At 46.3% G+C, this 24968-nt stretch overlaps 1 protein-coding gene, 1 long non-coding RNA gene and 1 other non-coding gene across 7 annotated transcripts in view; 1 reads left to right on the forward strand and 2 right to left on the reverse strand.

The window, feature by feature from the left end:
• Psmf1 (proteasome inhibitor subunit 1) overlaps window positions 1-4906 on the reverse strand; it is a 24565-nt gene extending 19659 nt beyond the window's left edge. Inside the window, exons 1-2 of one of the 2 annotated variants that reach the window (XM_031372233.1) lie at window positions 4741-4906; window positions 1767-1910 (exon numbers count right to left, since the gene is read on the reverse strand). In XM_031372233.1, the coding sequence (XP_031228093.1) occupies window positions 1767-1895 (129 nt within the window). In that variant the 5' untranslated portion in view covers window positions 1896-1910; window positions 4741-4906. Of the gene's footprint in view, window positions 1-365; window positions 610-1766; window positions 1911-4740 lie in introns of those variants that run through there. The other variant, XM_031372234.1, reaches the window with a different exon arrangement.
• LOC116091149 overlaps window positions 4896-24968 on the forward strand; it is a 26332-nt gene continuing 6259 nt past the window's right edge. Inside the window, exons 1-7 of one of the 4 annotated variants that reach the window (XR_004118953.1) lie at window positions 4896-5120; window positions 8249-8327; window positions 8900-9065; window positions 9215-9356; window positions 10187-10312; window positions 13124-13241; window positions 17345-17726. This is a non-coding gene — a long non-coding RNA (uncharacterized LOC116091149). Of the gene's footprint in view, window positions 5121-8248; window positions 8328-8899; window positions 9066-9214; window positions 9357-10186; window positions 10313-13123; window positions 13242-17344; window positions 17727-20182; window positions 20500-24968 lie in introns of those variants that run through there. The other 3 variants (XR_004118955.1, XR_004118952.1, XR_004118954.1) reach the window with 3 other exon arrangements.
• LOC116092651 lies at window positions 9211-9317 on the reverse strand. The gene has a single exon (XR_004119392.1). It is a non-coding gene; the product is annotated as a U6 spliceosomal RNA (small nuclear RNA).

Here is a 24968-nt window from a genome sequence, read left to right on the forward strand (position 1 = left end):
CCAATCAATGCCTGATCTTTGTTCAAGTCAACAAACATGTTCTTGAAATCAAATATTACAAGCCCAGCTCTGTAGCACAAGAGACAAAACCAAAGAACAAGTGGGCGGCATCACCCTTTAACTGCTGGGTTGGTACTACACAGTCAAGGGCATGCTTTGTTTCCCTTATCACCCACAGAAGGTGGTGGCAGGAGACAGCTAGAGAGACAACACAAATACCCTCCGAGTCTAGCAAGCATTACTGGACTGCTGGCCCCAGGCTGGAAAATAAAATTCTCTAATAGGTAAATTAAGTTAATAGCCTCTCAATTTTTAATTAATTAATTAAAAAAATTATTTTTGGCTTCTACCCTGAAAAAGCATACCCATCAGCAGAGAGTGGAGGGCAAGGGCCACGTGAGCCCTGAAAGGACTTCAGGAGAATGGGCAGCAAGAAACAAATGCAGCATTCTAGTCCGAAATCCAAACACTGTCCCCTCTAGGGGCATGCTGGGGTTAGTACTGAGGTAGACAGACGGTCAGCAGGCAATGCTTTGCACAACTCCCATTCCCCAGGCTCCTTGTGCTTCCCAAAGGTGTCTGGATCCTGCATCTTCTAGTCCCGAGGAGCTACGTGAGGTGTGGAAGAAGAGAAGATGGGAAAGGGGAGAGGAGAGAAATCAATAAAAATGTTTGTGTACCGATTCCTTCGGCTACGGGTAAAGTGTGAAAGGGGCTGCGTGGTCTGAGTTCTTACTTATACAGGACAGATGGGAATGGAACACAGCAGGGCCTGTTAAGTGCTCAGGATGTTCAAAGTATGTCTGAGAAGGGGTCCATAATGCTGTTTTAGGAGAGAAAATGTCCTAAGACTGACAGATATCTAAGAAACTAAGATTATATTTAAGGATTTAGGAACTGGTGCAGCTAGAAATGAGAGGAAGATTAAAATCTCACTACAAGATCCAAGGGGTTAGGGAAGCCTTCTTTCCAGAATTGGTCTGAGTGGGACAGGCTTAGAGCCCTGAGTCCCCAAATGTTTGAATGTGGGGACTGATTGGGCCAGGAGGGTATTTCAGACAGGAAATGATAGGGCAGTAAGAGGACCAGGGCCAGCTTAACCCAAAAAGCTACAGGCAGACATGGAGGGTGAGGGATATGAGGAAGGGGCAGAGAATTAGTGATGCTAAGGAGGTGTCAGCAAGGCATCGTTGGTTAAGAGGCTGAATCTGGAGATGGGAGAGTAGAAGGGATTCTGGTGGAGACAGCTAAGGGAAGACGCTCACAGTCAGGTTTATGTGAGTAGTTCACTTGGTAAGTGCTACCTAGGTTCTGTTTCTAGGAGTCTGGACTGTAGATGGGTAATGAGTGGGCTGTGGCTGACCCATCATGCTGAATGGTGAAGAACGGGTCCTAGAATACCGCTGAGTGGGTCAAAGTTCACTGCCAACCACGCCAGTGCTTGGATCCAGATGACTAGAGTCTACCGCATGACTGTGATAAAGATGCTTTGGGGAAATTGGTGGATAAGGACCTTGAGAAAGCTACTAGACTGTCTCAGTCAGATCCACACACAACACGGCCTAAGCGACTGCTTTGCTGAGCTGCGTCGGGACGCCTTTCGGTTCTCGAGTTTACACATACGCAGTTCCAGTTGTTGGCACCGGCTCCAGGCTCGCAAAAGTGCGGCATCAGAAGCCTCGGGCCCTGGCTTTGGCACGGTCAGGGCAGGCCTTTGGACCTCTGGCTTCAGATTCCCCTCCACCCAGGCGGGCTCCGCAGCGTACCTGGTCGCCGATGCCCAAGCCATAGTAGCCGTTTGTCACCACTTCCCAGTGTAGGAAGCAGACGAGTGCGTCCTGCGGGCAGGTCATGGCCGGCGCGGCCGACGCGAAGAGAACCTCCAAGCCCGCCATGGATGCTTGCGGCTTCTGTGGAGAAGGAAGAAAAAGAGGAGACTGTGCAGAAAGCCGCTCCGCCTAAGAGAAGCGGGACTGCGAGCAGCGGCGACACCTCTGGCTGCTGCCTTCGCTTTCAGTTCGGTCTGCACCTGCGTGGAAACCCGGAAACCCGCACCGGAAATAGCTCCTGACTTTGTGGAGGCTCCGGGCTGGAAACACCTGCACCAAACTAGAAGGTTCCGCTAGGAGGCTCGCGGATTAGGGCAGAGCTGCTCAAAGCCTTTCGCCTATAGGAGGCGACTGCTGAGTGCCAGGCTGTTCGTTCCTGGGGAGAGGCTGCCTGCTGCCAACTACAGCAGACTTCTCATCTGCGAAGTGGAGTGTGTATTAGGCCGGGGAAAAATTTAGGCAATCTGTCTTAGATGTTTTCATAGTAATTTATTAGCATGCCTGCAGTGCTTGCCTGGTAGCACTTTATGCTACATGCTAAACTTTAATGCATTTATCAAGCTCTCCAGATCCAATCTTATACAGTTGGTATTGATGACAGTAGTATACCACTACATAGATTTGGAAACCGTGTCACAGTCAGTCAATGAGCAATAGAGGTGCTCCTGGAACTGGTAATTTGGTTTCTAGGATAGCATTTACAATGTATGTTGATTGCATGCTAAATCCTGTGCCAAAACCTTTAATCCCCTCTCAACAAATTCATGGAGTATATTCTATTGCCCATCCTCTCTTTGCAAGTGACAAAAAGATCAGAGAGAGAGAGTTGAAATGACTTCACCCAAGAATACACAGCTTTTGACCACATCTGGAGCCCAGGAGATAATTGACAAATGTCAGCCACTTGCTCCCCAATCTCCATCAAGATTTTTTTTTTAACCACTTGTTGTTTCTCCACGTTTCTTGAAGTCCAATACTTTTTTGTAGTCAAATAAATTCTGCTATGTTGGTTGGCACTATGACCCAAGCCATTGCCATTTTTCTCTTGGTTGCCTGGCATCAGCCTTGTTTGCTATACTATTTTCACCCTACAACCAGAGAGATTCTGTTAAAACACAGGGAAGACCGTGTTCCTTAGGCCCAGGCCACCCAGAGCTCCCACCACAAAGGAGAAATGCACTCCAGGTCTGTCACCCTCTTATTCCACCGGCCCTGTGCCTTTCTGATACCAACTCCAAGAGTCCTTTCATTCCCTGATCTCCTGGTTCCAATGACCTTGACTTCTCTCAGCCCTCATGCCTATGTCAGCATGCCAAAAGTCTTGCCCTGATGGAACTTTGTAGTGTTTCTTTTTAATAGACAAAAACAATCCAGTATGAAATCTGTTATTTGGAGGTGCTTAGAGGCCTGCCCAAGGTCCACAGGAAGCATATGACCCAAGTAAGGATCAGGAAGGGTTTCTTGGATAAAGAAATGGCCAATTGCAAAGAACTCTCATGGAAAAATAAAGAAGAAATGTTCCTGTAAAAGACAAGGCCCCAAGGTAGGAAACGTAACTATCCCAGTGTAACTGGAGAATCAACACCACCCCTCTCATCTCTTCCTCATCTTTAATTACTCTCCACATCTGTGTTTCTCAACCTGGATGTCATGATCCCTGGGGGGGGTGCATATCAGATATCCAGCAAATTAGATATTTGTATTATGATTCATAAGAGTAGCAAAATTACAGTTAGGAAGTAGCAATGAGATAATTTTATGGTTGAGGGTCCCTATAACATGAGGAGCTGTATTAAAGGACCACAGCATTAGGAAGGTTGAGAAGCGCGGCTCCACACTGTGCTCTAGGAGTTTGGTGGTGTGCCAAGGGAGAAGGCATGCATCAGAGAGAGCTATCGGCTCCAGGAGAGCTGAGAATGTTATCACTGAAGTAGGTTAGGCTTGCTGGTTCATGATGATAGCAAAATGCAGGCTGGACTTTTGGTCAGCTTTATTGGTGCTTTTAAATTTTTCTCTTATTCTTCCTTTCTTTCTTCCTTCCTTTCTTTCTTCCTTTCTTTCTTTCTTTCTTCGTGCTGTTGTTCTGTCTTTTGGTAATGAGGACTCTTCCTTCCTGAGCCACTAGTTCTCTCGCCCCCACCCCTTGGTTCCACACTGCTTTGCATACCACTGATTATGGCTTGCAGCTCACACACTTCCCTTTTAGGCATACACACCATTGCCTATCTTAGTGTGGCTTCCCCCCAAAGCCAATACTTTAGAGGAAGAGGCAGAGGATAAGGAGTTTAATGCCAATCTTAGATTGCTGATGAGTTCAAGGCCATCCTAGGCTACAGGAGATCCCATTGGGAGTGTGAGTGGCTTATTTGAGAGCTGCTCCCTGCAGGAGGAATGGGCTAAAGGAGGTCCCTGATAAGCCTCTGAGAGGAGTTGGAACTCACACTTGCTGACAAACAGTGAGGAGAGAGAATGAAAGATCTCAGAGATGTCCCAGCTCAGGACTGGGGAACTGGGATAGTGTTTCTCTCTGGTAAGAGCTACTTCTAGAATTATGGAAAGCTCTCAGATAGAGATTTGACAGCAGAGGAAGAAGTGGCTCTGGTGCTTCCTGGTGACTGCTGGGACAGGCAGGACATGACATCTGCTGTGGTCCTCCCACCTCAGCTAAGTGTGATCTGTGCCTCAGAATGTCTATCTCAATAGTCAGCTTGGAAAGGGCGTTAGTACACTGAACGAACAGAGCTAAGCTCTGTCTTCTACACAAGAAATCTATAAGTCCCCAGAGGGCCTGGCTGTGTTCTGTCCATCCTGTCCCCAGCATCTTCCACCCGTGGGAAGAAGTGAGAAGATTCTCTGGACCAGAAGTTCTCTCTGCCTCCCTTGGTCCATCCAGGTGTTCCTGTAGACTTACCTACATCAACAAGGGTCCCGGTCTGCCCTGGGAGTCCTGGGAGAAGCTGAGACAGGGAGCAGGTGGGAGGTGCTGGCCTCCCAGTAGGCCCTATCTACCTGGGTGGAAAAGGGCCCATGCTAAGGGTACAAGGTAACAGGAAGAACGGGTAGGTGGCTGCAGCCACCAGTTCCTGGTTGCCAAGTGATAGCAATGTGCACATTCCAAGCTCTGTGCTCCCTTGGAAACTGTTCAGATATGAACTACAGATCAGGCAATGGGAGCAATGAGGAGGAGTCCAACAAGCATCCTTTTCCTTTGGTTCCCGCTAGCCGCTGACCTCCAGAGAGTTCTCTATAAGAGTTATGCTTCTTTATGTCCACCAAACGCCTGACTAGAATGTAAGACTTCCCATCCCCCTTACCACTGGATGTTCAACGTAATTGTCATTAAGAGCAAACAGCTTTCTTTTGAAATATAATTTTAATATAATGCTATTAATTTTTCAAACACTGGTTTTTATTGTGGCCAAACACACAGAACAGAGCTTATTTGCCATCTTAATCATTTGTAATCACACAATTTAGTGACACCAAGGACATGTGAATTGAGTAAGCATCACCACCCTTCAGCTCCAGGCCTTTCATTCTGCCAGACTGAAGCTCTGCTCATTAAACAATAAGTTCCCACATCCTCCTCTTTCAGTGGGTGGCAGCCACTATCCTTTACTTTCTTTCTGTGTGGTTATTTTTTGTTTGTTTGTTTGTTATGTTGTTGTTTTTGAGATAGGATTTCTCTGTGTAACCCTGGCTGTCCTGAAACTAACTCTGTGTATGTAGACCAGGGTGACCTCGAACTCACAGAGATCCACCTCCTCTGCTTTCTGAGTGTTGGGATTAAAAGTGTGCACCACTGCCCGGCCACTATACTACTTTCTACCTGTATGGATTTTACTGTGCTGGGGATCAAACCCATGTCCTCATGCTTGGGCAAGCAGGCCCTCTACCAGCTTAGCTATCTCCCCAGTACCTGTTGATAGCATCTTTTTACAGACCTCCTCAGTGTCCTTGAGGTCCGAGCTCAGCAGGCTGCTTCTGAAGAGAGAAGCTGCTCTGGGAGTACAGTGGAAGCACAGCCGGAGACTGTTAGCAAACTGTACTCATTGCTGCTTGGTAGCGGCTTTCTTGAAGCCCCCATTGTATGGATGGAATGTGAAATATCTAATTCTTTTGAGTCTGTCTTCTTTGGCATGTGTGAGATTTTCCTGTCCTGATGGAGGTGTCAATCTTTTCTCTGTATTTCTGATTAATACTGTTGTTGTGTAGATATAGCCAATCTATCCATTTCTTTACTGACAACCATCTGGGCTGTTTTCCATGGCCAGTTGTGGGTCACACTGCTGTGAGCATCCCTGTACCAGCCTTGGTATGGACGCATGCTTCCATTAGTCTTAAGTGAATCCCTTTGGGTAGAATTGCATAGTGTTAAACTGGCCTGTGTTTATAAGACACTGCCAAATGGATTTACTCAATGGTTATGCCACTCCATCCCCTCACCCCATCATGGAATGAGAATCCTAGTTGCTCCACATCCAGCAGGAAGGGATTTACTATAGAATGTGCTTACAAAAGAGTTGGATGGTGTACCGCTTTCCCTGAGGAATCTCTTTCTAGCTATCCCTGACAGGATACCAATCAATAACATGCCAAAGACATGGTGCTACCCAAGTCTGTGTTGGGAGTCCTACCCCAGCTTGGATGCTGACTCCCCAAGGCTGCATAAATGAAGTCTCCCTTTAGTTAGCCTCCAAGCTCCTGCATGTCATAGCATCTTCTGAGACCATGTAGGATTAAATATGCATGGAAGATAGGGTGTGTGAGTGGGGAGTATGAGTGTATGTGAAAGAAGAGGAGGTATGGGTGTGTAAGGTCCCTGTGTAAGGAGCTGGAATCTCAGGTGATTGATAACTCCCTCCCAGTTCTGAATGTCAGTGGGCACTGTGTTGAGATTTCGGAGAGGTGGGGTATGGTCATAGGAGCACAGTTTCCTTCCCACTGTCACCCTCAGCAGCCAAAGCAGTTCCTCTAGACTTTTGAGTATTTTATCATGGACCGAACAGAAAAGAATGTCGGGACTAGACAGTTTACAAACCAGGGTTAGGTTTAATAAAGATATTAACATAAGCTAAGAGAGATTTTCAAAAGTAAAGCATACCCAAGAACGTGGATGTAGCCTTCTCCAAGATGAGCTGAAGTTCTCTCTCTTTTCTCTCTACCTCTCTCCCCTCCCTCTCTCTCCCCCTCTCCCTCTCTCTCCCCCCTCTCCCTCTCTTTTTTCCCCTCCCTCCCTCTCTCTCTCTCTTTCTCTCTATCTCTCCCTCTCTTTCCCCTCTCCCTCTCCCCCTTCTCTCTCTCTCTTTCTCTCTACCTCTCCCTCTTTCCCTCTCTCTCCCCCTCTCCCTCTCTCTCTCTCCCCCTCTCCCTTTCTCTCTTCCCCCTTCCTCTCTCTCATCTCTTTCAAATATTGGATATATATATTGGATTCTGGTGGAGTCATTTGGGAAGAGGAAACCTCAACTGGGAAAACATTCCCACCAGATTGGCCTGTGTGCAAGCCTGCAGTGCATTTTCAGTTAATGATTGAGGTGGAGGGGGCCCACCTCACTGCGGGCAATGCACCCTTGGGCTGGTAGTCCTCCGAGTTATAAGAAAGCAGGCTGAGCAAGCCATAGTGAGCAAGCCAGGAAGCGGCACTCCTTCTCTGCCTCTGCATCAGCTCCCGCCTCCCTGTTCTTGCCCTGACTTCCTTTCATGGTGAACTGTGATGTGTAAGCATTAAACAAACCCTTTGCCTAACAAGATGCTTTTGACCCTGGTATCTCATCACAGCAATAGAAACCCTGACTGACACACTACATTGAAAGGGTGGTTCCCAAGGGGCACCTGACAGTATTACCATTGATAAGATTTCCAGGATGCAGGAAGGCAGGATGCCTTATTGTAAATCAAGTTAGCAGTCCTGGGAAAAGGAAAGGTCATATGCACTCTGGCTATAAGCCTGGTTCATTGTTACTTTTATCTACAAATGAAAGGAATATTATTATTCCCAGTGGCAGCCTTTGTAACAAGTGTTTGCATGCTGGAATTCTGGCTCCCCAGCTGGTGAGAGGCTTTCAGCAGAGGCTCTTGTCCCTTCCTCTGTCCCCATAGTTTCCATCTTGCTACCACGCCTTAGTGAGAGGTGTGTGGGTAATCAGAGCAGCTCTGGTTTTGAGATGGTGATGGCCATGCCAGGGAGGGCAGAATTCTGCAGTAGCTTTTCACAGCCTTCATCGTTTCTACCCGTTCCCCACCACTGGCCACCTTCTCCACCTTACCCCGAGGCTCATCTGTTTAGATTGGTCCCCCGGCTGGTGGTGCTTTGTGAGGGAGCCTGTGGAACCTTTGGAAGGATAGATTTCACTGGAGGAAGAGGATTTTAGGAGTCCCAACCCAGTTGTAATCATTTTCTCTGCCTCCTTACCCACCAGGCTGTGAGTTACTCGTGCTCCGAGCTCCTGTGGCTAGAGTCAGAAGCTAATTTCACCGCCATGCCTTTCTTAGGAAACAGTAAGACAAAATAAACCCTCTTTCCTCAAACACCCTCCTGCCAGGTTAATATCTCATGGCAAAAAAAAAATAGTATTGCCGGGCAGTGATGGCACACACCTTTAATCCCAGCACTTGAGAGGCAGAGGCAGGCAGATTTCTGAGTTCGAGGCCAGCCTGGTCTACAGAGTGAGTTCCAGGACAGCCAGGGTTATACAGAGAAACCCTGTATCGAAAACCAAAAAAAAAAAAAATAGTATTAATAATTAATACACATTCTGAGTTTATCCCTCAAACATCATTTCTCCTGCTCTGCAAGGACCCACCCCTGAATTCTGAATTCAATGCAGGAAAGATCCATATACTGTGAGCTATTTTGAAGGTATCAGTTGTGGGCAGGAAGGGCTAGGAAGAGAGAAGAGCCCAAGTCAGGAACAGAGAAATAAGTATAAGCATGCAAAGCCCCTCCAAACTGCAGGGACTTTGGAAGGGCCATGTAGAGGCGAGGGAAGCCACTAGAGGGCACCCGTATCCATACAAAAACCTCAGGAAAGGGGCGGGGCATGCATCTTTATACTGCTTTGTTCTTTCAGGTGGTTTCCACTGACTCCAGGAGGTCCACAAGACTCCAGGAGACTTGTCCACTTCGCGCCCGGCCTTCAGCTCTGCACATCACTTGACTTCAGGAGAGGCAGGCCTTAAGGAATCCTGATGCTCTGCTTCTGAAAGTACACCCTTTCCAGGGCTCCATTACTGAAGGTGAACAGGATGGAGAGATGTGAAGGTTTTCTTGGCTGCTTTTGTAAGAACCAGCTACTGATGTCTCCGGCCCTGTTGAAAGACAATTGTCAGGAGAAAGAACTAAGATCATATAAGATCATAACTCTTTTTTTTTTTTTTTTTTTTAGATATGGAACACTTCACGAACTTGCGTGCCATCCTTGCGCAGGGGCCATGCTAATCTTCTCTGTATCGTTCCAATTTTAGTGTATGTGTTGCCGAAGCGAGCACAGATCATAACTCTTACAGAGCTGTGAAAACAACTACACTGTAAGATTTTACTTTGTTAAAACCAAGAAGGAACCACACAGATGTTATAACGGTCTAAAGGGATTGAATTAATTGAATTTTATTTCCACAAAGGGAAATAAAATGATGCCGCCAGATAAGACAGAGTTTATACAGTTACCGTATCTATAAATTACATGTTGGTGGGGGGGGGGGCAGTGCATCAAGCACAAGGGACAGGCTTACAGGCTTGGAGATTCCAGCTTCTTAGCTTGGTCAAATGGAGCACTTCTCAGCTTCTCTGGGTCTTGGTTTCCTCCTCTGTAAAATGTGGTTACTAACTGATTTCCCTTCCCAGTTGCTGAGGAGATGGAACGAGCTACTAGCTGCTTAGAACAAGGCTCATGATATATAAGCAAGCGTTTACTCCCTCTCATGGCTCCTTACCCTCCACAGGACCCTCCATCCCTGGGTCAGGCACCTTGTTTTGGATTCCCTCACTCCATCCTCTGCACTTTGCATGATGAGAGAGACTCTGAGTAGCAGACCAAGTGCTACTCTGAGTAGCACTTTAAGGATGCTCTGAAATCCACCACACATGGAGACCTAAAGGTGGCAATTGAATCAGGTGATGCCCCAGACATGGTTTGGAACCACAAGTGCACCCTGAGGTTAAGCCTAGCGTGTGTAGCCAGAGTGCAGAGGGAAATGAGGGATGGGCTATGAGGTCAGAGAGGTAATAACAGGGAACCTCAATATTACCAGGGCCTTGTAGGGCAAGGAAAGGAAGGACTGATTCTGTTGAGTGTCTGTGTGACCCAGGCAGGTCTCCCTCCCTGATGGAATCTCTTCCTCTGCCCGTCTCTCTCTAGAGAATTGGAGAGCTCACCCCCTGAATGCTGCCTTTTCCACTTCGTCCACTCTGCAGGGCACTGCACAGCTGCCAAGCTTCCAGACCAGAGCAGCCTGGGAAAGGCCTGGCAGGTGGCATGGCTGTGGTGAGTCACGGCAACTAGCTGGCAGGGAAGGGGCAGGGATGGCTTCTAGCTGTTAGCACATGAACTCCAGACCATCCAGCACCACCATAGTTTCCACCTTGCTCACATGGCCTAGAAGACAGGGCTAGCCTGGCTGGACTCTAACAAAAAGAAAGAAAAAGACATAGCTCACCCAGTGGGTCAAACCTAAGTGGATGGTGAGGGTAAGCGGATGGGCAGAGGCTAGCCTCCTCTGCAGCAGTGTTCTCGATCCTCGTGGGTGACCTTGCTGTCGCTCCTGTCTGACACTGGCAGCAAGGTAAGGCTTTCTGCTATCAGTTAGGGTCTTGAGTGACCCAGATCCAGGCCATTGATTGACGGGACAGATAGAGCCCTTCCGTAGTGGCTTCGGTAACAAAACAGTCCTAAGGAGAAAAAGCATACCAGGGAAGGTTAAGGGATGAGGGGATGAGGGGGTGAGGGGGTGAGAGGGTAAGAGGGTGAGGGGGTGAGGGGGCGTGCTTTAGCCAAGAAGGCCACACTGACAGGGATATCTGAGTAGAGACCCAGTGATGAATGGAGTCGGGTGCTGACATAGGCAGGGACACTATCAGGGACAAAGGTCCAAGCAACAAGGATGGCCAACATGTACGGCCAGAGTGGAGAAGGAGGCAAGAGATGAGACTTGGAGTCAGAGGTGACAAATATTATCTAGGTCTTGTGGAGTGAAGGAAAGGAATGGGAATTTTTTTAAAGAAAGTCTTTTATTTCGTGTACTGGAAACCATTAGATTCCTGCAAGCTTTACTGATGAGGGGGATTGAGGAAAGGAATTGATGATAGTGGAGGGGCCTAGATCTGAAACAAGGACCACCACTGGCAACCAGCCAGGCCCTCGGTTTCAGGGTGACCAGATGAGGGACCAGAGGAAGGACGGCTACCTGGTTATGTAGCAAAGTTGATCAGGGACCTTGATGTTAATAACAGCTGTGCCACCTCTTCGAGTCGCCTAAACCCCCTCCCCCAAGTGAGCAGACTATGCCAGAGCATGCTGCTGCCTGCCTCTGGGTGGCAGGGCTTCCCTGTGGAGGCAGTGCCCAGGCTTAGCCTCAGGGGAGGATCATAACTTCATAGGAGTGAATATACATACATACATACATTCATACATACATACATACATACATACATATATGAGATACTCCAAGCTCCATGAAAAAAACAAAATCTGAAGAAGGCATAGGAAAAGCCAATGGCTTCATTTTACAGGTCGGGAAACTGAGGCACAGTGACAGGGAGTGGGGCACTAAGGCTCAGAGATGCTTTAACTGACAGAAGCAAAGTTGGGACTTTACTTCCTGGTTCCCCAAACCTGTGTCCTTTGCTCAATTCCGAGACAAAAATCCTGGTGTATATATGTTGTGTGACAAAAGTTTTCTTGGGGAGATGAAACACACTCACCTAGTCACCCAAGACAGGGAACCCATGACAGGCCAAAGTACAGATACCCACAAAGTCCAACTTGGCGAACCAACCAGTTTTACTGGAGTTACTTAAGAGAGGCATGTGAGGGAGAAGTTACTCACAGGGGCAGAAATGACTCAAAGACAGGTGCATGACCGAGGCCCAGCCCACGACGGGAGACAGCTCACATGAGCCGGAGGCAGCTCTACAGCTTGGAGAGTGTCCTTTCCAGGTGGCTCAGTGGGTTTGAACCTCTTTCAGGTGGGTCTTCTTGTCTGAATCTTCTTCGTAGCTTTTCTCCTCTCTGAATCTTGATAGTTCAGCCGGTGTGGAGTTGTCTTGACAGCTGGGCTCTGAATCCTCTGCAGCCCCGCAGCCCCGCAGCCCCGCAGCCCTGCAGCCCCACAGCCAGGCTCTGCTTTGCACCCCAGCCCCGCCCACAGCCGGACGGAAGCTTTGGCAAAGCATATCCCATCATCTGCAAACAGAGATAGTGATGGCTAGACCACCTTCCCCTAGGGCTGTGGCAACAGTTAGGGAGACATGTTGTCATGGGTTTCATGATTTGTTTCTACACCAAGACTGGTATATCCAGAAGTGGTTGAGTGGAACAGTGGTGACCTGGCTGGGTGAAGGTCTGGGAGCTGTTTACACGGCAATACCAGGATCTAAGGGAACTGTAGAAGCTTGGACTGTGGAGTTGAGGATTCAGGGACTCCTCACCTGTTGGTGCAGGAGCTGAGAAGGAAGCTGGGAGGTTTGGCCCAGTGCCCTGAGCCCTTATCTGACAGTACTGGTATTAGTGGAGGAGCTGCGGGACCAATTTAACAAAGCAGTATGTAGAAGGCAGAGAGAGACAGGAGCAAAGACTGAACATCTTTCCATCAGAAAAGCAACAAGAAAACTGGAAAGCATGGGTAGAAACATTTTTTTTCAGAACTTTTGTAATTAGTCAAAGGTGTTTAGTAATTGAGGGATCATTCATTCAAGAAAGAATAAATTATTAAGGGACTAGGAAAATGGCTCAATTGTTTTTTAAAATTAGTTTTACAAACATGAAGATCTGAGTTTGGATCTCCAGCACCCTTGTGAAAAGTCGGGCACAGTGCATATGCCTCCAATCCCAGAGCTTGTGGCCAGCTAGTCTACATCAGATCAGTGAGCGCTAGGTTCAGTGAGAGACATAAGAGTGATGGAAAAAAAGACACCCGACATTGACTTCTGGCCTCCACATGTGCACACACATATGCACATACATACATACATGCATGCATAAATACATATATACACATACACAAAGAACAAAGGCTAAGTGTGAGTTGAAGCAAAGGCCTTTGTGGGGTTCTTGCCTCATTTCCATGTTCCTTATTAGATAGTTTTGGAAACTAACAGCCCACATCAATGGTGAAAAATCATCCTGACAGCCTGCATGTGCACATGGGGAGAAACGTCCTTCAAGGCCTAGGAAGTAACATTATTCGTCTTATCCGGTGAGTCTCTGGAAGATGACGCGTGCAAGGCTGTCTTATTACCTGACTTCCAACTTACCCTGTACAGAAGGCCTTTTGCTGAGTCTTTTTCTCTGGGGAATGTTTGCCAAGGCATTTACAAGCAGTTGTGAAACTTTGTGACTACTTTGGTGGCAGATAAAATTTGGGGAGAACAATAGGCTAAACAAAAAAAAAAAAGTCAAATTGAATAACTAGAGAATGAGAAACTTCATAGGAGCTTCAGAAAGCTCTGACCAGTTACAGGGAATCTGTGAGACCATATGCTTGCAGGACTGTGAAGTGCCCACACTCAGGCACAGACCCAGAAAAGGGTCCTACACCTTCTCTCTGCATAAACACGGAATGAAAGCCCTGCAGGTAACCAATTGCCTGGCTGAGTTTTGAGAGCATACACAAAGAACCTTCCCTGCATAGACAGGATAACTTACAAGTTTCAAGTATGTAAGGAAATCTCTACCCAGTCATTGACTAAAGTAACTGAGCAGAGAAAAAAGGAGGCAGACCTTACAGAATATGTTCAGAGAAGTCAATAAAGCAAAGAACACATCCAGGGGAGGAAAGAAGAGCTCATGTCTAAGGCACCCACATTGTGTTATATGAAGTCTCTCGGTTTCAACAACAAAAAATGATGAGCCATCCAAAGATACAAAAATCTAATGAAGCACAAGGAAGGGGAAAGCAGTTAATAGAGAGTATCTGGGAAGCCTAGGTGTTGCACTTACCTAGAAAAAGAGCTTAAGTAGTCTATTTAAAACATACCTGAAGAACCAAGGAAATCACTTTTAAAGAGCCAAGGGAAAGTGGCATGATGTCTCATTAAATAGACAACAATAGTAAAGGGACACAAACTACTTTAAAAAGAAGTAGGTGGACATTTAGGAGTTGAAAAGTATAGTTAAACCGGGTAGTGGTGGCGCACACCTTTAATCCCAGCACTTGGGAGGCAGAGGCAGGTGGATTTCTGAGTTCGAGGCCAGCCTGGTCTATAGAATGAATTTAAGGACAGCCAGGGCTACACAGAGAAACCCTGTCTCGAAAAACCAAAAAAAAAAAAAAAAAAAAAAAAAAAAAAAAAAAAAAAAAAAAGCATAATTAAAATAAGAAGTTCACTGAAAGGATACAACAGCAAACTGGAGCATGCAAAAGGGAAAATTGGGAAACTTGAAGTAGGCCCAATGAGATTTCCATGTCTGAGCATCAGCAAGAAGACAACAGTGAAAAAGAACAGAACTGCAAAGATCTGTGGGACATAATTAAACATAACATGCCATTCCTAGAAAAGACAGGATGTTTGAAGAAGAAAAATCTGTTGAAAATCTACATGTCTTCACAGCCAACGGATGTAAAATAGCACATGTTCAAAGGCCCATATCTGGACATGTCACACTCAAACTGTTGAACGTCAAAGACATCATAAACCTTGAAAACAAAAGGAAAGATGTGGTTCCTCTGGTATTAGGCATCTACTAAGCTCAATAGCTGAGTTCTCTTAAGAACTCCTGAAGGCTAGGAGGCAGCAGACAACATTCTTAAACACTGAAAGACAAAGCCTGTTAATCAAGATTCTGTATCTGATTCCAGAAAGATGACTGAGCCGGAAAGGCACTCACCACCCTGGTTGATGACCTGAGTTTCATCTCTGGAATTCACATGATGGAAGAAAAGAGCCAACATTCTTTGAGTATTACAAGCCAGTGGTCCTCAACCTTCCTACTGCTGTGACCCTTTAGTGTAGTTCCTCATGTGATGGTGACCCCCAACCACAAAACGGTTTTGTAGCTACTTCATAACTGTAACTTTGCTACCTTTATGAATTGTAATATAAGTATCTGATATGCAGGATATCTGCTGTGTGACACACCCCCCTGAGGGCTTGAGACCCACAGGTTGAGAACCACTGCTTACAGTGTAAACAGAGTTTAATTGGCCATTCTGATGGGGGTGGAGTGTGGAAATAAGTGAGTGGCTCAGTCCACGAGGTTTCAGAGGGGAAATGCACTCTATCAAAGACAGGACTGAAGGCTATTCAAATGATATTCTGACAAAGAACCTGGCTGCATTCTACCCATGTCTTGAGGGTTTGAGTGAGCCTGAAATAAAAAGCAACAAGCTAATCCCATTGGTGGAGCTAATTTCAAGATAACAGAAGGTTCAGGCTTAGGCATGGCCGCACTCCTGCATTTATTCAGGCCTAGAGTGAAGAAGAACAAACGAGCAAGGCAGACATATACTTTTTAAAGTGCAGTTTGTCCATAGAAAGAACTCAAACAAGTTTAACTCTACGGCCAAGGCACATAATCAAGAGGATGGAACTGTTAGGGTGTTCTTCACTGGGACAGTAGGAAAGGAGCCCAAGGCAAGACCCTGCCCATCAAAGGCTCCAACTTGTGAAAATTCAAACTAATTGGAAAGGATGGAGCCTGAGCTCAGAATGCCTAAGGGGTTCCCTGCTACTGGAAAGCAAGTGCTTGGGAAAGTGGGCCCTAGAATCAGCACAGAGGCTGCTGCCACTGTGGTCCACATTCTTCCCAAGCTGACAACAGAACTTGGCAGCATTGTCAACGTGGTTTCATAGGCACGAAAGATGAAAGGTGGAGAGGGTCATTGTGTCTCCCTCCATTCAGAGAGTCACTGTTGGCTAGGCAGTGTGTGTCAGGAGTCCCCAGAAGAAGCCCCAAGAGACCATTGTATGAAGATATGAAGGTGAAGTCAAAATTGCAGTGGAAGCCCCAGGATATTGGAGAGTGCAGAGCCGTGGGATGTCCCCGGGAGTGGGGCGAAAGCCTCATAAACTACTCAAGAAACATTTAATGCAGCACAAAGAATGACAGAAGCTACCATTGTCTCACCCAATCTTCCTCCCAAGAGCATAATAAACTACAGTTAGAAGTTAGAGGACTTGTGTTCTGGGAAGCTCTAACAGATCTCTCAGGAAACTAGGAACCCTTGTGCAATAATAGTAAATCCAGTGTTTGCCTCCTCAGTCCCTCTTGTGCCTACTGTTTTTCTTAGCCATCTTGGACAACATGGTCCTCTGGTTGTAAGGAACCAGTGTTAGTTAACTTCTTTTACTAAAATGAAGTATCTGGAGGTAATGAACTTCTAAAAAGAATGGTGTACTTCTGTGCATGTTTTCTGTGATTAGACTAGTTTTATGGTCCTGTTTCTTAGGGCCTCTGGGCAAGGTAGTACATTATGTGGGCAGCAATGTCAAAGCAAACTACTGTATGTGCCTTCAGTTAGGAAGGAGAAGAGAGTAAGAGAGCAGGGCACATCCCAGTGACCTAATGACCCCTGGGCAGACCCCACCTGCCAGCAGCAACACCATTTTGAGGACCAAGTCTTCAACACAAGGACTTGTAGGAGGATAGTCATCCAAGGTACGTGGGGTGTGGTTTGGATGAGAGTGTCCTACCAGGCTCCTATGTGTGAATGCTTGGTCCGCCCATCATGGAACTGTTTGGGAAGGATTGGGTGTGGCCTGTTGAGGGAGGTGTGTCACTGGGAGACTTTGAGGCTTCAGATTCTGCCATTATCTCCAGTGTATCTCTGCTCCCTGTTTGTGGACTGGGATTCGAGCCCTCAACTGTTGTTACTCCATCGTGCCTGTTTGCCTGCTGCTGTCTACTTCTCTATCCCAGCCCCACCATAATGGTGATGGGTTCCTATCCATCTATAACTGTAAGCCCCAAATAAGTTCCATAGGTTGCCTTGTTTGTGGTGTTTTGTCGCTGTGATAGAAAAGTAACTAACACAGCACAGCAGTGCCATTCTCTCCTGTCGATCAGGAACCTGATGGGTCTGAGCTGCTTGCCACACGGTACCTAGCCAGTTAGGAAGAATGGCGATACGGGAAGCTAGGACTCCTCCTGGACCTCAGTGTAACCATATGTAAAATGGGAACAAGAACACTTTGGATGGGATACTTTCTAAAGTCCACCTTCAAACTTGCTTGAAGTCTCTGGAGCGCCAGAGAAAAGGAAGGGTTGGGGTGTGGAGGAGAAGAAAGGGGAAAGGGAGACAGGGTGTTAACGGAGTGGCTGGGATTTCATTTTTTACTTTTTTATTTTTTTATTTTTTAGGTCATAATAAGGAAAGATTCAAGCCAGATGTGGTGGTGATTTGCAGTAGCCAAGGGTGGAATCGTTGTGATAACAGCACATTAGCATGAAGCCATATATCTATCAACAGCTCTGGGCAGAGCACAGCCATTGGCATTGGCAGGCACAGCTTCCCCACATTTGATCTTGGCATTTGAAATCCCTCAGACCCCAGCTGGGCTTCCAAACCCTTCCAGGAGGGCTCCTCAAAAAGTGTCTAGCCCTGGCTCCACTCACAGGGCAGGACAGGGCAGGGCAGGGACCCTGCTTCTCACTTGGCTGCACATTTGAGGCAAGCGGGGAGGCAGGAAGAGCAGAGGCCCAGAAAAGCCAGGCTCAGCAGGGGCTGTAGGAGCACGGTCCAAGCAGCCCACAAGGTCACAGGCCACACGGTTATTACTTTTTAATTAAAATGGCGTCTTTCCCCCTTATTACAAAAGCTATGTCTGTTTATTTTATCAAAATTAGAAAAGACAGACCAGGAAAAAGAAAAATTAAGAATGACCCATGACCCACAGAAAGCTGTTATTAGTACCCACGTATATCCGGTAGTCAGGGACTAATTGCTCATGGGGCCAGACTGTGAACATCACTGTGAAATGGGTATTAAAAGTAGTAGCAGGGGGGCTGCAGAAGGAGCTCAGTCAGTATGGTGCTTCTACGCAAGCATGAGGCACTGAGTTCAAGGCCTGAGACCCACACAAAAAAGCTGGGCATGGTGGCAGCATGCTTCTAATCCCAGCACCAGAGGGTCACAGATGGGTGCATCCCTGGGCTCACTGGCTAGTCAGTCTAGCACAATTGGTGATCTGCAGGCCAGAGAAAAAGTCTGCCTCAAAAAATTAGATGGCACCAAAGGAAAAAAAATGAGATTGTCTTCTTAGCCTCCAATAGCACATGCATGCACACATACTGACATGCATATGTGCATCCATGCACACTTTCACACACATTAACATGTATATTACATAAGGTGAATTGGTTGATGTGAAAATTATTGTAAATGAGTGAACTATGACATTAGAATCGTCACATGTATTTGTTCTGACCAGAGCTGTTGACGAATACATAGCTTCATGCTAATGTGCTGTTACCACAGTGAGTCCACTCTCGACTACTATGAGTTACTAGGATAGCGTATGCTATAGATTGTATAGACACTGTAATGGAAGTCACAAGTTCAAGAGATTGTTGTTGTTAAATAGGGTCTTACTATGCAACCTTGGAACTTGCTGTATAGACCAGACTGGCCTCAAATTCAGAGAGCCTCCTGCCTTTGCCTCTGCCTCCTTTCTATGAGTGCTAGAACTGAAGGTGCGTGACATCATACCTGGCAAGTTAAGATATTTTTCTTTTGAGAAAAAGTCTAATGCATATAAGCCCTGACTGGCATGAGCTTGCTATGTAGACCAAGCTGGCTTGAAGTTCTCAGAGATCCACTTGTGTCTGCCTCCTGAGCGCCGGGATTAAAGACGTTTGCTAACTTACTCACCCCCTTTCAGATATTTTAAATACAAGACAGTTCCAGAAACCTCCACTTTGAAATCCCTATTATGTAGCGTTCTAGATACATATATTTTTTGTACATATATATAAAAGTAAATATATACACATGTATGTACACATTTATACAGATAAATACACACACATACAAAATTGAGTAGGCTTTTCTATGTACACTCAATATAATATTCAGACAAAAGGGAGGCATTTGTGTTGAAGACTGAGAGCCAGCACCCACATCTTTCCTCCTTCCTTCTCACTCCGGGAGTAGCCCCTAAATAACTCAGCGACACAAAAACCCGGTTTGAAATCAATTATCTATTCTAATAGATTCTAGTCTTCAATCCTTCATGGGCCAGAACATTCTACTTTGCAAAACTCCAAGGGGAACTTACCTAAACTTGTCCCCTTTCTGTCCCTAAGTTGTGACTGGCTTGGCTGGCTCCTCTCTCAATAGTCATTTTTTTACTGCTCGGTCCATTCCTTTCTTGATTTTGTTTGAAGGGATGGTATACCTGGTCCTGAGCAGTCAGTTGTCATCAGAAAGCCTGCTATGCTAATCCCATTCCCTTTGCAGAGTCTTGATTTCTTGACTGACTCTCTTGCTGCTATATCCCTGTGAGTTCATTGAGGCTGTGGAATGTAAGTAGTCTCTGGAGATTTAGGGAGGTGGCTGTTGCTTTCTTGTAGAAGGAAAATGTCACTGGTGCCTTCTCATGCCTGTCTTCCTACCTTGAATTAGGGAACTATGTCCATGAGCAGCTCCATCCCTTAGAACCTTGGAGAGAAATAATGAGAGACTCACAGAACCCCACAGGCCTTGGTGAATACCAGCACTTCACTAACACTCGCTGCCTCCAGACTTAGTTTTGTGTTTATGCCACAATTAAACTGGGTCTTTTCCTTTTAAGAAAAAATAATACCTATCTACCATCACCATGGAGCCAAAGAAGGAGAGCAGAGATGTGGTGAACATCTTCTATTGTCATTTCTCTGAGTGCGCCACCATGATTTAGCGAAAACTTCCAAACAGCAACCTCAGCCAATTCTGTGGAAATTTTCCATTTTTACTCTAGCAGTGAATGGAGTAGCTAGAGAAACTCATCAGCAGGCTGCTAGTCATTATGAGATGGGGGTGGGGGGATTGGTGGTGTTCACAATGTTTCCTGTTATTTCCTAAGTAGGCTACGGGAAGAATCACTGAGGTAAAGTTCTTTTCCCCCATCTTTAATGATTCCCTTTGGGTAAATTCCTCAAAGAGAACTTTCCAGGTAGAGGTTATTTACCCATTTACTCATCTTGCCTATTGCCTTCCAGAAAGAAAATACCAAGTTACATGGTCATCTCTTTCCAGATGTTGCACACAACTTGAAGCAATGACTTGAGTTACCCCAGGATCCTGTCTAGACTGTGCTTTGGGCCAAAAAGGCTAGAGTTGGTTACCTTCTGTCCCTTCCCAGCAGGAGTTCTGATCCATACACCTAGCATCCTCTCTGGCTGTGCCAAGACCAGAGCCACTGCATATTTACACGTGGTCTCACCCTATTTTGAAATCCTCAGTGCTGTGAGAACATCTTCACTCAAAGCTCTAAACAGCCTTAGCAGCAGGACCATGTCATGAGGCCTACTTACAACCATAGCTTCATGGTTGTATTAGTCCAACTTCTGTTACTATAACCAGAGACTGAAGAGCTTATAAGCAATAAAGGTTGATTCAACTCATTGTCCCAGAGTATAGAAGACCCAAAGCTGAAGAGTTATATCTGATAAAGACTTCTCTGCCAGTGGCACAAATTACCATGCTTAGAAAAGGAAGTGTACAGAAAGGGACATGTGGCAAAGCTAGAACCAAGCTGTGTTTTAAAAGGAACCCAATTCTAAGAGAAACCACCAATTCCTTAATTCATGGATGGAATAGTCCATTTAAGAAGGCAGGGACCTCACAACCCAATTAGACTTCAAGATCCTATATGACCCACCTCTTTTTTTTTTGTTTTTGTTTTTGTTTTTGTTTTTGTTTTTCGAGACAGGGTTTCTCTGTGTAGTCCTGGCTGTCCTGGAGCTCACTCTGTAGACCAGGCTGGCCTCGAACTCAGAAATCCGCCTGCTTCTGCCTCCCAAGTGCTGGGATTAAAGGCGTGCGCCACCACCACTCAGCGGCCCCACCTCTTAATACTGCACAAATAATAGAAAATATAAAATTTCTTTTGTGTATGCACATGTAAGTGTGTATTTGTAGAGTCCAGGAGATAACCCTACGTGTCCTTCCTCAGGAACAGCCACTTGATTTTTTTTTTTTTAAGACAGACTCTCCCATTGGCAGAGAAATAGGTCAGGTCAGCACCTGTCCAGTGCTAAGTTACAGAAATGTTCCACCATACTTGGGTCTTCCTTTCTTTGTTCCTCCTCTCCTCTCCTCTCCTCTCCTCTCCTCTCCTCTCCTCTCCTCTCCTCTCCTCTTCCCTCTTTCCTCTCCTCTCCTCTCCTCTCCTTTCTTCTCCTCTCCTCCCCTCCCCTCCCCCTCTCTCTTTCTCTTTTTCACATGGTTTCATAGGGTCAAACTTGGTCCACATGTTTGTAAGGCAAGCACTTTTCCTGATGGCTCTCTTCCAAGGATTGAACTTCAATGTGAGTTTGGTGAGTTTCAAATGCAGCATTTGCCCACCCCCATGGACACATCCATCCATGCTGAGAGTTAGGCTGTTCTAACAGCTTATCTGGAGCTTGTATAGGCTTTGTCTCTATCATAGGGAAGGCCGTCTGCTGTTTCTAGTGGTGTTTATGCTGTAAGTTCACATTCAAACATCACTACTACTAGGCAGTCTCCAGGATGCTACACTGGTCAAGAGTCTGTGTACTAGACTCACTTTGCTCTGCAGTTCCAGGTCACTCTCAGCCCCTCTGCCTCATTCTCTTGTAGACTGACAAAAAAAAAAAAAAAAATGGCCAGTACAGAGGAAGCCTGTCTTCCTCCAGACAGACATACAGCCACCCTCAGGCTCTTGCTCAAAGGTCAGCTCCTCTTCCTTCTTTCCATACTCTCTAGAAATACTCCCTGGGGATTTCAGAGCCCCCGTTGGCTCCCTGTGGGGACTGGTTCCTATTGGCTTGTCCCGGAGAACATCAGGCTTAGAAGTTTAGAGTGTTAGATGTGTGTGGGTGCAGCCATCCCCTCTTGGACTGTTGAGAGGAAGGGACAGGAGAGGGGATTTTCAACCATTTCAGCAGGCCTTCTTAGCTCTCACTGTGGGTGTCAAGTAATCACTTGCAGCTCCCAATGCTTGAGTCAGACAGAGATGACTGCAAATCAGTTCCCCAGATTTTTTTTTTTAAATTATGTTTTGAGAATTTCATACATGATTACTGTATTTACATCATTTTCATCCCTCCCTCTCCCCCAGATCCTCCCATGTCCCCTACCACTCATTCTCAAGCCCATGACCTCTTCTTCTATAATTACTATTGTTTTACACACACACACACACACACACACACACACACACACACACAAAACCTACTGAGCCCTTTTAGAGTTGCACTTATTTGTATATGTTTGAGGCTGACCATTGAGGATTGGACAACCTATCCAGAGCTTGTCTAGGCAAGGAAACTCTTAAAGGGATTATTTATGGCTTGTAATGTCTCCTTGTTGGGCATACATTTTCTTTCTTTCTGACAAAGCCCTGGCTTTATAGGGAGTATTCACCTTCCTTCCTTCTTTCTTTCTATCTTCTTCTATTTTTATTTTTTGTATAATTATTAAATATTTTCTTTGTTTACATTTCAAATGTTATCGCCTTTCCTGGTTTCCCCTCCAAAAAAATCTCCTATCCCTTCCCCCCTCCCCCTGCTCACTAACCCACCCACTCCCACTTCCTGGTCCTGGCATTCTTCTACACTGGGGCATCGAGCCCTCACAGGACCTTTACTCCCATTGATGACCATCCTCTGCTACCTATGTGACTGGAAGCATGGGTCCCTCCATGTGTACTCTTTGGTTGGTGGTTTAGTTCCTTGGAGCTCTGGGTGTATTGGTTGGTTCATATTGTTGTTCCTCCTATAGGGCTGCAAACCCCTTCAGCTCCTTGGGTCCTTTCTCTAGCTCTTTCATTGGAGACCCTGTGCTCAGTCCAGTGGTTGGCTGAGGGCATCCACCTTTGTATTTGTCAGGCACTGGCAGAATCTCTCAGGAGACAGCTCTGTCAGCTCCTGTCAGCCAGCACTTGTTGGCATCCACAATAGTGTCTGGGTTTGGTGACTGTATGTGGGATGGATCCCCAGGTGGGGCAGTCTCTGGATGGCCTTTCCTTAAGTCTCTGCTCTACATTTTGTCTCCGTATTTTCTCTCATGGTATTTTGTTCCCCCTTCTAAGAAGGATCTTCTGGGAATAGAGTTACACATGGTTGTAAGCTGCCATATGGGAGCTGGGAATTGAACCCAGGTCCTCTGGAAGAGCAGCCAGTGCTCTTAACTATTGAGCCATAGTCTAGCCTTAACTTTCTATCTTTCATTCTAGGACAAAGGAGAACACAGGACATAAGGCAATCAGAATCACAGATTCTCTGGGCTACCATTCTCTGGGCATGGGAACTGAAAACCGATTAGGGAAACTCCAAAACTGATGCTGAGATTGCTAGAAGATTCCCCCTGATTGCTGCGGCTTTGGGATTCAGAAGCAGGGGGGACTGGGTTGCTGGAGAAATGGGTCCAGACTGAGGAGTGAGGATGATGTCATTGTGCTTCGCTCTTCCTCCTCCTTCCTGATTCTCTCCTCTCTCCCTTCCTTCCCCTCATCCTCCTACCTCCTGGCAGCTGATGAGGTTTGTGTACCTGTCTATGAGTGGACCATGTCTCTAGCTCAGCTCTTACCCAGGCTGTGCACCGGCATGGCAGGAGCAGGAAGAACCGGAAGCGAAGGGTGCAGAGGGACAGCTAGTAGGCAGTGCTCCCAGAATCCTCCACAAGGGCACTGTGCTATCTGAGCTCATGGCTTAGTTGGCACCAATGGCCTTGTCAGCGCCTTAGGAGCTGGCTAATGTCAGTTTTCTGTGCAGTTTGCAGCTCTGGCATGGGAAAGGGCTTTTTTCCTATTTTTCCCATCTGCTCCTTAGGACTGTTGAAGGGCAGCTGCACATAGTTCAAGGGAGAAGTTTTAAAAAATACTCTCCATTATGGCCCAAGCATCATCCTTATCTTAATTAACAGGGAGCATAAAAAAACCTCTTGGTCATCATCACCTGGACTCAGACATCTCTATTCTTAAGTCTTGTCCTAGTATTGTAAGACTCTGACGAGCCTTAGCTTACCGGGGACCCCCTGAGTGAACCATGCAGAACTGGAATCGACAGAAAAAGCAAGAGGAATTTATTGGTCCAATGCGTTGGGGTCATCCTGCACTGAAGGTGAAGTGGCTACCAGGCACAGCTCATTCAGTGAGGTTTTTGTACAGTTTTCAAGGCAGCAGCCATCAGGCACAATGTGATTGGCAGAACAGTGTGACTTTTTAAACTTATTGATCTTTAGGGGATGAGGTGGCAAGGACTTCTCTTGTCTGAAGTTGGGCAATGGTTAGTCCTGCAGAATCGTTCTCCCACTCTGGTCTGAGGAATGTTAATCAGCCTCTCCCTCCCAGAGGGGCAAGTGTTCCATGACCTTCCCAAAGTTCCTGAGCTGACCTTTTCAGTATCTCTGCTTGGAACCATTGCTTATCAAGTCTTACCTTCCAACCAATCTGTACTTCAGTACTGCAACAGTGTTCTTGTCCAAAATAATTGAGACCGCTTTACAAATTCATACTCTGAGTTACTTGGGCACTGCCTAACAGACTGGAGCACACTGAAACTGGGCACCAACAACCTTCATCACTATGGTAAAATACGAGAGAATACCAATCAAAGGAGAAAAGCTTTGTTTTGGTTTGTGACTTCAAATGGTTCATCTGTGGTCACGTGGCTCTCTTGTTTCTCTACTAAGTAAGAGGATATTATAGTGGAAGCATGTGGTGGGACAAGGCTGCTTTCCTCAGGCAGTTAATAAGCAGAGAGCAGGAGGCGGTAAGAAGAAAAAGTAGAGGAGGAGGAGGAGGAGGAGGGGGAGGGGGAG

This window comes from Mastomys coucha, unplaced genomic scaffold, assembly GCF_008632895.1.
Source record: "Mastomys coucha isolate ucsf_1 unplaced genomic scaffold, UCSF_Mcou_1 pScaffold15, whole genome shotgun sequence".
Lineage (NCBI taxonomy): Eukaryota > Metazoa > Chordata > Mammalia > Rodentia > Muridae > Mastomys > Mastomys coucha.